This window comes from Sprattus sprattus (genome assembly GCF_963457725.1).
Source record: "Sprattus sprattus genome assembly, chromosome: 4".
Lineage (NCBI taxonomy): Eukaryota > Metazoa > Chordata > Actinopteri > Clupeiformes > Clupeidae > Sprattus > Sprattus sprattus.
The window spans coordinates 46,039,421-46,053,368 of NC_137923.1; the positions used below are offsets into that span (position 1 = coordinate 46,039,421).

General features: G+C 47.1%; 1 protein-coding gene across 1 annotated transcript in view; it reads left to right on the forward strand.

Annotated features, from left to right (window-relative positions):
• Nucleotides 1–7,130: 7,130 nt before the first annotated feature.
• The window catches only part of ext1b (exostosin glycosyltransferase 1b), a 67,249-nt gene continuing 60,431 nt past the window's right edge, over nt 7,131–13,948 (forward strand). The window contains exon 1 of the mRNA XM_080837925.1: nt 7,131–8,895. Coding sequence (XP_080694051.1) covers nt 7,955–8,895 — 941 coding nt within the window. The 5' untranslated portion in view covers nt 7,131–7,954. The remainder of the gene's footprint in view (nt 8,896–13,948) is intronic.

The following is a 13,948-nucleotide window of genomic DNA, read 5'->3' on the forward strand; positions in this document are numbered from 1 at the left end:
AATAAGAGTCGGTCTCCGCCTGCTTTTCTCCGCAAATTCATTATGCGTTGTGATAATGCGCGGCTCCGACTTCCGACCCTGCATAACCGGATCTGCCGGAGAATTCCCAGTTGCTCCACACCTCTTCATCTCAGCGCAGCCAGCTTATACGTTCTGAAGTGCAGCATCCCTCCCACTCCCAGGTCCCCCCCATCCCCCCTCCCTCCCTTGATGAGAAACACATGCATTTTGTTGGCTGCGTTAGCGCAAGCTCCTGTCATAATTACCAATGCCGTCCTCTTAACTGCGTGGGGATTGAAGCCGCTTTGTTACGGCTCACAATGATTAATTGCATTCCAGAGTGATCGCTCCAGTTCTCTGGCTTATAGTTCAGGCCCAGGCTTGTTAGGAAACGAAAAAAAAATCATGCCTCAAAATGTCCCCCTTTTAGTAAAAACTAATTGCACAATGAGATGAGATAAAAGTCCAGGCGTGAGGTTCAGGACGAGGAGTGTCCTGGAAATGTACAGTACAAAAATATCCTGGACCTGGTGTAGGTAATGAGAAGTGGAATTTATTGTTTTAGTTTCCATTTATCAGATTTCAGTTCCTCTGTGCTTCATTTCCCGTGAAATTTAAGTGGCAGTCCTATGATTCGTTTAGTGACTAAAGTGAAATTGTAGAGCAGGGTTGTGTAGTCTTCTAGATTCAGTCTAGACTGCCCAGGGAGTCACCAACTGACAGATCTCTCTCAGGCTTTTCCATACCTCTCTTAGCCACATTCCCAGTGGTGCCAAGGGTAAGGAAAAGAGGAAATGAACACTTCACATTTTTTTCTCATCAGCTTCTTCGATGGTAGAACAGATGGTACAGTGTCGCAATGCTCTCTCTCTCTCGCTCTTTCTCTCTCTCTCTCTCTAACTCAGTTTTTTGCTAAAGCAAGGACAAACCCAGTGCCCATGTTTCCATTCTTTGAAGCTAGCCTTACCTTTGCTGTCATTAATCTTACCAGTGGTCCTCTGATGTGTGGAGATGTGGGTCCACAGAGCTCTCACATCCTGGAGAGCTGTCCGTCCATCTGAGGTGTAAACCTGTCCCCCGACCCACTCATGTGAGAACGGCTCTTTATGGTGTGTGAATCTGCCATCTTCTCCTCTCCCATCCCCGAGGGCAGTAAAAGAAAAGCTCATGTTTACAGTCCGCGAGGCCTGTCCATTGCTGGAGCAAAGCCTGTGTCTGATAAATCACACCATGCAAACGGTGTCGTCTTCCATTCCATGGAGCGCTTACAGACAGACAGACAGACAGACAGACACACACATACAGTATATGCATACTCCCCCTCTCTCTTTTGCTTTCTCTCTGTCCATCTTTCTCTTTCGTTGTATGTTGTGGTGACACGAGACAAAAAAGGGTGAAAAGTTCATGTTTAGATGAACCCCCCCCCCCTGTCCTGCAGGGAGCTGGGAATACCTGCAAGGGATCATTTACGGCGCTGCGTTCCAGTCAAGCAGCGCCACACATCTGGAGCAGCGGAGGCTCGCACCTACACATTCTCACAAGAGCTGGGTGGCAGACTCCACAATGCACCTCTGGGTTGACTGTCTGGAAACTGTGTTTGCGTAGATGTGTCTCACAGAGTATCTCTGTGTGTATGTGCGTGGTGTGGGTGTGCGTGGGTGTGTGTGTGTGTGTGTCTCAAGTGGCGTTTAAAGTTACTGTACTTGCCGCAGGAGAAGTCAGGCACATAAAAAGAGAAAGTCCGACTGGCAGGGGCTTCCTCCATTCTCTCTTTGTTTCGGCTCTGGGCTCCCTCTTGGAAAGGCTGTAATGGTTATATAAGTTTAATAGCTTTCACAGAGAAGTGACTTGCATGGGTAATGCAAAGAACAGATAGCCCATGTGTGTTTGCTGTTTAACCATGCACCCACCACCTCTCAAATGGAATCTTCTTAACACTTTTTAATAATGCTGGCATACGACTTTCATACAGGGTTTGATTCAGTGGTGCTGATGCTGCCGACTGATAAAGCATTGAAATGAGATGGATGCTGAAACCGTGGTTATGTCTGTGATATAAGAAAATTATTTACTTTTGTAATAAATATGAGATGAAAGGGCTTTATCATACAGAAGAGTAAACGTGCCTGTAATCTACATGTTGGCCTAAGGCTGTGTGCCCATACCTTCTCCTGCGTGGTATTAATAGTAAAGAGGCTCTGAGAGACCAGAGGTCTGCTTGCACACACACACACACAAACATATGCATGCATCATTTGATCAATGGATTTTATTTCTTGAGCTTGCAACACTTTTGTTATCTGTTTTGGCATATGTGGTAACTACTATATCTAGAATCAGCTGTTTCGTGTCTCCGCGGACACACGCCACAGTCTTCAGGAAGAGTGATGGCTATCTCACACGAAAAACAAACTAATTCATGAAACTCCTCCACACACTGATATTCACAAATGATCAGTTTCTCTCTTCTGCTTTTCTGTCTAAACCTGAGACATCTTTTATATTCTGTTTACCTAATACCAGCTATAAAGCACATTCTGTTCATCTCTTCATAGTTGTACTGCTGTTTGTTAAATAGATGAGTTGATCCATCTGTGTCATTTTTGTACTTCTGTACGTGGTGGGTCTGGTTTTTCTGAGGTCTTGATAAGACACATTTGGTTGGCTGTCATCCAGCCTCAGACTCTGATGGTGACAGCAACACATGGGCCACAGTGGCAATCCCAAAAATCTCTTGAAATCTAATATTACAACACGACATTTAGATCCAAAGGGCAAGGCTTGTTGTGTCAAGATATTTTGGCAACAGAGCTTCGAGCCTTGTCATGCATACATACATACATAAAAATATACGGCATATCATACATTTCATTACATGTTTGTTTGAAGCATTATATTATGCTTCCAGCTTTCCTTTCAGCAAGATTTGGCAATGCTGTACCTGCTACTCCTCCATGTCCATACAGGTAGGATAAATAAATCACAAAAAAAAACATTGATTTTCATTGGATGAATAATATCCGTGGTAACCAAATAGTTTTAAAACGTGGCACCCCTCCACAGCTGGTTGTGACAGCAAAAAAAAAAAAAGGTTCACACAGAGGCACATGATTTTTTTCTTTTTGTTCCCTCTTGTCTAGTTAGTGATATTATCAGGACATCTGACACATTGAGCATGACATGTAGCCCAAATATTTCGCCACATCCTCTCAGTCTGACGAAGTGGAGTGAGGCAGGGAGTGCAATGAAAGCAGGGGGGGGGGGGGGGGGCCTCTCTCCTCATGTGTGGTGACGGCCGTGTCATGCCCCGGCGACGGCACAGGGAGTCTGTCTAACACCAGTGGCTTCTTGAGCTACAGCTGGAAGGCTGAGGCCTGGAAGCGAGAACAAGGGGAAGTTCAAAGGGGCGAGGACGGCCCGACTCAGATCTTTTGGCAGAGGGGCAGATCGGGGGGAGATGTGGTGCATTAGCACTCTTGCTGCATGTCTTCAAAGGGAGAGAGAGGGGGGGGGGGGGTCTTATGCCTCTGTTTGTGTGTGTGTGTGTGTGTGTGTGTGTGTGTGTGTGTGTGTGTGTGTGTGTGTGTGTGTGTGTGTGCGTGCGTGTGTGTGCGAGAGAGAGTGAGTTTATAAAGTATCAAATCCTTTGTCATTGCTGTTTTCATTGCTGTAAAATCATTCACTCACTAAGCGGGGTATACAAGATGTGTGTTTAAGTTGTTAATTGATGTGCTCAATTCAATTGATGAGTTTTTACAGATGTCGTTTTTAACCGACGTCCATGTGTGAAGCTATGTCAAAACATGCGGATAACACAAATAATACTGTAGCCATGAAAAGAGACAGTTTGTGAATGTGGGAAGACCCTTTATTATCCGTTTAGAGCGTGTATATGTTTGGAGACAGCAGACAGCATCTCAGTTGTCAAATGGAATCTACCAAAATGTAACTCAACAATGATTATCCATCAGAGTGATCAGCCTTTTGAATCTCCTTCTCTTCAACCTTGTCAGCACGGTGCGGAAGACATTTACCTTTAATCACGAGAACAAAGTACAAAAAAATTGTGCCTCAAGAAATATCTATCAGAATGGGGAGGAGAGGATGGAGAGAGGGGAAGGGATCTCCTCTAAAATCAACCTCTACACTACCAGCTGACTCCCAAATCCGTATCTAGGAAAAAAGGGATAAAATTGGCTCAGAATGCAAATGAATGGGATCAGAAGTCAGGCGCTCTGATTTTTAATGAGGACAAAAGCCCATCACAACATCTACCGCTGGCCATCTCTGTCTCCCTGGGATCTGCAAGAATGAAATAAAGGAAAGAAAGAAAGAAAGAAAGAGAGAAAAAAAGAAAGAGAGAAAGAAAGAAAGCAGGAGATCCATAGTGTAGCACTGCACTGAGCTTCTGCTCATCCTTCTTCTTCTCCTCCTACATCCCCCAACATTTTAACTTAGTCACTTTGCCAAGTGTAACCTCTGCTCTAGCAAGTAAACTTCATTCGAAATAAATAAGGAAAGGAGGTATCTTACCAGCCCACACACTCATACACACACAGAGGAAGACACACACACACAAAGAATGCAGGCAGGCCTCTCTTTGAAAGATCACAGGAGTACATTTTTAAGATTCATATGCCCTCAGGCAGCAGCAGTGAAGAACAAGAGGATCCAAACTTGAAGACTGTACTCCTACTCAGTGACCATGGTAACATTAGTCATGCAGAGCCTGCTCTGTGCCCTCCACAGCAGCGGCCGCCGCAGCAGCAGCTTTCCCACGGGCATGGCAGTATGTGTGGCACGGACAGCAACGTTGCCAATGCCAAACTTCAATTCAATTTCTTTATTTCGCCATGTACACAGGTACTAGGATTTTAGATTGGTATTCTCCATGCAGGCTGGAGCATTACAAATAGAACATAGAACAGAACAAAGGGACAAGACAGGACAACAATACAAGAAAGTACCAGTATGATCATGGAGGTAGTAACTTCAGAGCTAAGGCACCTGATGGCACCTTTCGTATGATGCATCGTGCATAACAAGCCGTGCTAATGCATATTCCATCTCTTTCTGCTTGTGGAAGTCCAAGCCTCACATATTTCATTATGCGTTCCATAAATATATAATAGTGTGTTTCACAGGGGCTTCGAAATTATGTAGGAAAAAAAAAAAAGAATGTGACGTGTCCCAGATCAAGATATTACCAGTTGTCTAGCTCTTACCGAAATAGGAACATATTGCAAAATACATCATACTCCCTGCCGGTAGAATTTCTATCAACCGTCAAGGCAGTGGCCTAGTTATTTTTAATGTATGATTTGATTGCATTATGTACAGAAGGCATGCCTCTATGTGCATCCATCATTCGTTGTACATGTTTCATGTGTATGTGTGTGTTGTGTTGTGTTGTTCCCACATTGATGTGTGTCTGTGTGTGTGCTAGCATCTCTGTGTGTGTGTGTGTCTGTGTGTGTCTGTTTGTGTCTGTGTGTGTCTGTGTGTGTCTGTTTGGGCTATGTCTGGTGCTTTGCCTGATGTTGTAGTGTTGAGTTCCGCCGAACACAACCATTTGTCTCGCCAAGATGGCTGGGGATCACAGTGAGTTACATCACCCAGTGGGTAAGGGATGGGGGGTAGGGTACAGGGAGGGGGGGTTATCTGTGTCAGATCAAGAGTGGGCTGGGTACTCTCAAAGGCTGTTTTGTCTTCCTCCTCCTCGGAGCTCACTGAACCTTAGCAGGACATGGGTATTTGTTTACAGCGGTCGCCCCAAAAACTTGCAGACCCTGATGATGCACCGACTGCCAATGGTAAAGAGGAGCCGAGGAGAAGAGCTTGGAGTTATCCTACCATGGGAGTACACACAAACAAAGTAGAACAAAAGCTGCTCTTTCTAATCCTTCAGTCGATTCGCCCTCTTTTAGACAACAGAAACCCCATGCCATCATTCGTCCATTCTCCATCTGTCCCTCAAGAAAAAAGGGTTCCTGCAGTAAAAAATGAAGATAATGAAATGTAATTAGCCGTTATTGATTACTGCAATTAATAAGTAATTATGAGGTCTTTTGTAAGGAGGAGATATGCAGTTGAGCCACCACGGCTTCTTGACTTTCATTTCCACGTTCAATCCTCCCCTCCCCTCCTCTCCCCTCCCTATCCCTCACCCTGGTATGCTGAGAGTATGAAGAGAGGGAGTGTGTCCAGGGCCAGGGTGTTTTTTTGGGCAGGGGGGTGGTGGTAGTTGGAGCATGGGGGGGTGGGGGTGTTGAGTGGTGGGGTATATCTGGAAGCGCTCCCTTTTCTCCACCAGGGGAGGGGGCCACTGCTCTGCAGGAGGTGCCATCCCATGTCAAGTGTCGGATGTCTGACAGAGAGGCCGGCCTCGTTGGCACATCCAGCAGAGCTGTCTACCACCAGGCTCCTGGCCCTTTTCCCAGGCAGCCCTTCATATGTCTGCCCTGCCTCTCACCCCGTCCTCTGGGTAATTAGTTGATAAAAATGAGTTTGACCTCCTCAGCCTAAGAACCCAGAGGGGCTGTAAAATGGTGGTTGGGCTATTCTGTGCCCTTGCATAAAGTTGTGTTGTTGATTCACTGTTGTTTTTGTGTGAGGTTAGTTATTTGTAATTTCACTCAGTGTTTTAAATCTAAGGAGAGGGTAGAGGATTCTAATTACAGACATTTTACGTTTCTATTCAAAACGTATTCTCATTAACTTTAACCACATATTTATAAGAAATTAAATATATACACCACCCATTGTTCGTATTATTTAAGATAATTCATTTAATTATTTGACACAAACAATCTGCTCCGGGAAAAAATAAAAAGTCTACGCCTTTGAATGGGAAATTACGAATGCGACAAGGGGATCAAGTTTGTTTTGTCAGCATGTTATGAATCTCAGTTTTGCCTAAATAAACTTCATAGGATTTTCAGAGCCACTTGCACTGGCCATGAATGGGTGCAGCGGAAGCACCGCCTTTTCCGGTCTTTACTGTGGACCAATGAGACGGGCTAACGCACCATGATGGGATGTCACGTAAACTGCCGTCGTGTCGGGATTGGAATGTAACAGAGTAACAATCGGAACAATTGAGCATTTGGAAATTGGGCACACCGATCATGGGGTCTCGTTTGTATTATTTCTGAAGTGCTAACCAAGTGTGAAAATAATTTCCGTTCGTTGCATCTGTTGAATCTTGTCTTGTTTCGAGAACCACTGTCCCAATGAGAGGACCTTGTACTTGCGTGCGTGAGGGTCTGCCGAGAGAATGGAAGTAAGAGCAATGCAGGGATTCGTGCGGCTACAATTCTCCACATAAGAAGCTTCCCCTCGATTCTTCTATGCCTAATGAATATACGTCGGGGTCAATGGAGTGACCCACCGTCCAGGAAAGCCACCGAAACCGGACGAATCTAGTGCTGGACATCTGGATATTAACGCTACCACTCCGAATGCTTTAAACCCCCTTATCGGTATTTTTACGAGTTAACATCCAAATAGTATGATTCCTCCGCGGGTTTCTCCCGAGACAAAGTGAGCCGATAACTGCCGTAAGTCTTTGGTTGGAAGTCTTGTCCGACGCTTGTTAAGAGAGCTGACCTGTGAAACGGGCACAAATCTATTGGAGAGGGGAGAGCGAAGCAGCGAGTAGCCTACCTTACCTGGTTTGTTTGTTTTCGCCGAGATCCACTATCTCAAAGTCACTGCGTCGTAGAATGTTACAGTCAGATAGAAGAGGGGGAGTGAGGAAACACAAGTAAAATCGCCCACATGCCCTGGATCAATCGCTTGATACGGGAACGGAATCCGAAGACGAGGGAAGAGGCGAGTTGGAAATCCTTGCAGGCTGGAAGATGGCGGAGCGGTGTTGTTGGAGGTGGTGAGAGCCAAACTTCGGGCTACTTAAGATTTATTTGTGAACATCTCGACCCAGCAGCCAGGACACATGCAGGCCAAAAAACGATATTTAATCCTGCTTTCGGCTGGCCTATGTCTTCTTTTGCTCTACTTTGGGGGTGTCCAAGTTCCAGCGACCAGCAGGAGCCGGCATGATCGCAGCCGCAATGGTTATCGCTCCGACCAACCATGGCCACACTTTTCGGACCCTTTACAACCTTTCAACCCCTGGGATCAAACGGACACCGTGGAGTACAACCTCCACATATCCCCACGACAAAAAAGGGACGTTAATTCTAGCGTTTACAAGGGCAAGAAGTGTCGTATGGAATCCTGCTTTGATTTATCCCTGTGTCAAAGAAACGGATTTAAAGTTTACGTATATCCTCAACAGAAGGGAGAGAAAATCTCAGAAAGTTATCTGAACATTTTGTCGACTATTGAGAGTTCCAGGTTGTATACATCCGACCCGGGTCAAGCTTGTCTGTTCGTGTTGGGCTTGGATACACTCGACCGCGACCAGCTTTCACCGCAGTATGTGCACAATTTGAAAACCAAGGTCCAGAGTTTACAGCTTTGGAACAATGGTAGGAATCACCTTATATTTAACTTGTACTCGGGGACATGGCCGGACTACACGGAAGACCTGGGTTTTGACATTGGTCAGGCCATGTTGGCCAAAGCGAGCATTAGCACTGAGAACTTCAGACCCAACTTCGACGTGTCCATCCCGCTGTTCTCCAAGGATCACCCGAGGACCGGGGGGGATAGGGGCTTTCTGAAATACAACATCATTCCACCTTTTAGGAAGTATATGTTAGTGTTCAAGGGGAAGCGTTATCTCACCGGGATTGGGTCGGACACAAGGAATGCCTTATATCACGTCCATAACGCCGAGGACGTGGTACTTCTCACCACCTGCAAGCACGGCAAGGATTGGCAGAAACATAAGGACGCCCGCTGCGACAGGGACAACACCGAATATGACAAGTATGTTTTTACGTCAGTCTTTAATTATGTATGACATGGCATAATTAAAATCCTGCCCGACTCGTGTAATTCCCCATAGCGTCAGTTGTAACTGTGTAGCTGTAATCATGCCACTGTTTTGACAGGGTAAACTTTTTCTCATATGAAAGTGTTTTTGAACAGTCCAGATGAGCCCCCAGGCTATACGAGTAAACCTTTAAAGTGAGGTGGTAATGTAAATGGTTTAGTAGTTAAGATTCCTGAGCCGCCCACTCTCTGCGCACTATAGTCACCCCCAAGGGGTGTGTGTGTGTGTGTGTGTGTGTGTGTGTGTGTGTGTGTGTGTGTGTGTGTGTGTGTGAGTGAGTGAAAGAGAGAGTCTGTCTGCCTGTGTTTACCCAACCAAATGAGAGTAGCGGGGTTTTATATCCCGAACGTTATTGACCAAGTGTATGCGATATCTGCGCAACACCGCCGGGTTATGATCTTTCTTCGTCATATACTAACCCCCTGCTCCCTTTCACGCGTGAAAGGAGCTCTCAAACCACTCAATTACTTCTCCACGTTAAGTGTAAATCACTCGGACAGCACCTCGCCCGCCTTCCCCCTATCCTCTTCTGGAGGTATTCAGCCCACTTCGCACATGACATTGCAGTCCAACCAGGATGTGCTGGGGCTCGTCTTATTTCCCTGAGAATTAAGCAATGTTGAAACAACGAAACAAACGATGTTGGAATGGGACTCAGCTGACAATATTTGAGTATAGTGTCTCTTTTTGTAGTCATTTTGAATAAAATAGGGCCTTTAAACTACATTTGAATGATTCCACATTGCTTTTATAGATCTGAGATGAGCAAGTCATCCAAAGAGAGGCAGTTGACTGCCAGGTCTTTACTCAATATACGTTTTACTCAGAAAATACCAGCACTGTCAGAGAGTGGCTGTTGAAGAGAGCAAGATGCACTCCCTGATGGCAGCAAAATCGATAGAAACTGAAATTGTGTTTGGAAGTGGGAGAAGTATGGCCCCAGCCATTTTATCTCGATGTCACAACCCCCCCCCCTCACCCCACACACACACGAATGCGCCATTTCTTGCCAGCCTGTCAGAGTCTCCCTGGCCCATCAGCCTTCCCTCACGAACGGAATAGAGAAGCAATGTCAATTCAGCTTGTGGCACCTTTCCTGACCTGTGTTCTCCACTCTGCCAGAGATTTTGCAATCCTGGCACACACAAACACACACAATACCAGGCAGCTGTGTGAGAACTGCGTAATCAGTGCCAGTGTAATCAGTGGCGAGTGACACGATCCCAGGGCTTCCGAGGCCAAATTGAATCCGGTCGATTGAACCGGCTCGCTCTGGCAGAGCTCCGTGGGCACCGAGGAACTCTTCAGCCACAGCGGCGGTGCCACCGCTAGAGCCCAGCCCTTCTAGCCGCATTTCCCCGCTGCCCCTTTGAACCCTGATTTTTGACTGCATGACCTTTGACCTTGACCGGAGCAGAAAGACGCCCTGGGATCTGTGTGTGCCTCTTGCTCACCCTCCCTCTCTCACACACACACACACACTCCTCCTCAGTCATTCTTCTCTTTCACTCCCCTCCCTCTTTCCTCCTCAGTCTCCATTTCCCTTTATTGACCTCTTGCATAGTCCCTGTCAGGCCTGTCTTTCGCAATTTCTCTCTCTCTCTCTGTCTTGTTCTCGCCCTCCTGTACCCTCGCCCCTCCTGCGCACTCTCCTCTATTCCTCTCATGATCACGCACCTCCCTTTCCTCCATCCACTTTCCCTTCTCCACCACAATCCCCAGCAGCAGCAGCCATGGCCACAGTGGCAACTCCACTATCTATCCAGCCATCCATCCATCCATTCATTTGTCTGCCCAGGTCCTGGGTACCAGTCAAGCTTCGTCCCTGCCAGGCAACTGGGTTATGCGCCACCTGGAATAACTTTCCATTGCCAGGCATCAGTAAACAATAGCAGCATTCATCCATGTGCAACAATGTGGCGGGCCTGGCCCAGTCTGAAGCATTGGGCAAGTGAGAGGCAGAGGCAGAGACGGCGAAAGGGGGGAGTGAGAGAGAGAGGGAAAGAATGAACGGGGGAGACATAATCGTTTTTTAGCCATGATTTGTAGGAAGATGTTGCACTGATCAAATGCAGATGGTGAAATGGGGGAGAGTATGTTCTTTTTTTTCTTTCTTTTTTTTAATCTCATCCCACTGGGACTAGACATCCCTCTGCTGCAATCTGGTGTCTGTGTTGATATCAGAGCAAATATCTACGTTGTGTGTGTGTGTGTGTGTGTGTGTGTGTGCATGCGTGCGCATGACCATGTGCTAAGCAATTCCTCTGCAAACCCAAGCAAATTAAATTTCTTCTTTGCAAAAACGAGGTCAGCATTGTTTGGCGCCCAGAGAGGAGTAGGAAGTGTGTGTGTGTGTTTGGGTAATGCTGGATTTTCCCCGCACTCCTCCAGCCCCCGTGCCTGGGCCCTAATGGCCACTGCCTCCCTCTGATCTTTGCCATGTAATGCCTAACCAGGACCAGCTGCCCGTGTTGACTTTGTAGGGCCGCCACCCCTGCACTCGCAGCGCACGGTCCCGCCACTCAAGGTCAGGCCATGATAACTGACGCCATATTTCTCTCTTCTTTCTCTCGCTCTTTTCTTTCTCTCTCTCGCTCTCTCTCTCTCTTTCTTTCTTTTTCCCTCTTGCTCACTCTCCTCCTGGCCATGGGCTTCATGACAGAGGGATTTTTCTTTCTTTTTCTTTTCTTTGCTCGATCAGTTGAAATGCCAGGATGCATCATTTGTCAGGTCGTGACCCTGTCAGAGCGCTCTGACTCGGATGACATCACTCTGTACACACACACACACACATATATATTTATATATATATTTATACATTTATATATTTAACACAGTGTTTGCCTGTGTTATTCATCCCGTGTGAATATATTTGTATTTAATGTACACATACTGTACATTGTTACTTATTAAGAAAAACACACCTTTAGTTCAATCCTAACTCCTCCCTTGCTGTGGAGGGATGCACTAGTGTGTATTCATAAATGATCTGCTATTTGCTGCGCACGTATCGTCTAGGTGATGCCATGCTCACTGAGCCACCACTTTGTTTTCACTGTTGCATTAATCAGTTATGAATTTTTCATGAACTTACTATTTCCCTGTTTCACCGACTTCCACTCTCTCCCTCCTTCTGTGTGCTTAAATAAAGCAGCAGATCTCGACTGCATGAAGAATGGTAATGCCAAGGTAATTAGCGGGTATGAGGTTCTGCTTAATTAGCCGTGTGAGATTATATGATTTCTGCGTGTCACGTTGTGTGGCTGCCTTTAGTTTTTTTTATCTTATCGCAGGATCCCATCTGTTAAGTGGCTAAGGGGTTGTGCTCCTTTTTTTTCTTTTCTTTTTTTTTGGGGTGTGCATGAACTATGTGTGTGGGGTGTTTGGAGTGTAGTCATGGAAGGAATTTTAGAATTTCGCTCTGCCACTGTCACATGCTCACTTCAGAGGCAGTTTTTGCCAAGATACAGTGTGAGATGTGAAGTCACATCCTCTGGAGGTATTGTGAACTTGCGGTCTTCCTCGGTTGGTCGTTGTGTTGTCCTACCTTCCCCCACAACACACACACACACACACACACAGTGTGTCTCCCCAATCCCTCCTGTCCCCCATCACTTTGCCATGTCATCTGTGCTCCGTCGGCTCCTGGGGTCTGCGCGGTGTGTTTGTGTGCAGCGTAGAGGTCGCGACCCCACTGTCTGTTCCTCTCTGTGTGTGAGGGAGACACGGCTGCATTCTTGGAGAGAGGAGGGGGTGGAGGAGGGGGATTACCACGGTGGCAAAGTGCCCCCCCCTCATAGAAGGCCAGACGGACAGCGTGGTCTTATGACAGCTTTGACCCCTCCCACCCTTTAAATCCCCCACCCTCCAACACACACACACAGGCACAGAAACACACACATGCAGACACCACGCTGAGGACCAGCTTTGTGTCAGCCCTGCTGGTGGTCGCCCCTTTACCGAGAGTGTACCCCCCCTCCACACACACACACACACACACACACACACACACACACACCTTTCTGATCTATGTGGGTCGTCAGTCAAGGGCTTTGACTGCTTAGCCAGACTGCTCTCCCCTCACCCACGAGTCTGGCCATTAAGGCCATTGAGAACAAAACACCGAAAACAAACAAATTAGAACAAAGCAAGGGGGAACAAACACAAGAACATGCAGAAGGAGGGCTGGAGGAGGCAATTGAGGTTGCAGTAATGGAAAGGAGCGAATTCTCCAGGGCGAGGCAGCCAGGGCCTTTTTATCAGGGAGGCCATCAGCGGGAGCCCGAGGGGGGCATGCATTAATGAGAGCGCAAGGCTGAGTGGTACCTCTGCTCTGAGCGTGTGTGTGTGGGTAGATGGATGGATGGATGAGGGTGGAGGACAGTTGGCCAAAGGCGTCCTTCTCTGGAAGTTGACAAGTGACCTGTGATTGGGTTGTTTCACCCCCTGTTATTAAGTGCGGTGATGCACTAAACGATGGCAGCGGGCCACCGCTTCCCTCCCCGGGTCTAGACTCCAAAGGGTCACAGTCGTTAGGAGAGGCTTGTTAGGAGCCGAGGTGACTGAAATCGAGCATGAGGCCCTCACACTGCCATCAGCGGAGTTGACCTCGCTTCAGTGTCAGCCGAGCGCCCTTGACTCCCCCGGTGGAGGAGACCGAGGAGGAGAAGAAGACTCCCAGAGCTCAGTGTCTCCAGGGACGTCTCATTGTCTCGCTCCCCAGGGAAGGAGTTCATTTCCTGGCTTCAGCTACAGCAGCACTAGCCTCTAGCGTGTCAAGCCAGACACGACTCCGCAGCAGACAGGCACCCCGCTAGTTCGGCTGGCTTAGGGGAAGTATGATTGGGTGAGTCATGGCTCGTGTTCTTATTTCATTTTATTTTACATTTTTTGTCAGTTTTAATATGGACAAAGTCAGCCGAAAGACCAGCTTTGGCACTTAAATAACGTTTAATGTGTCACACACACATAAACCGTTGAGCTTTT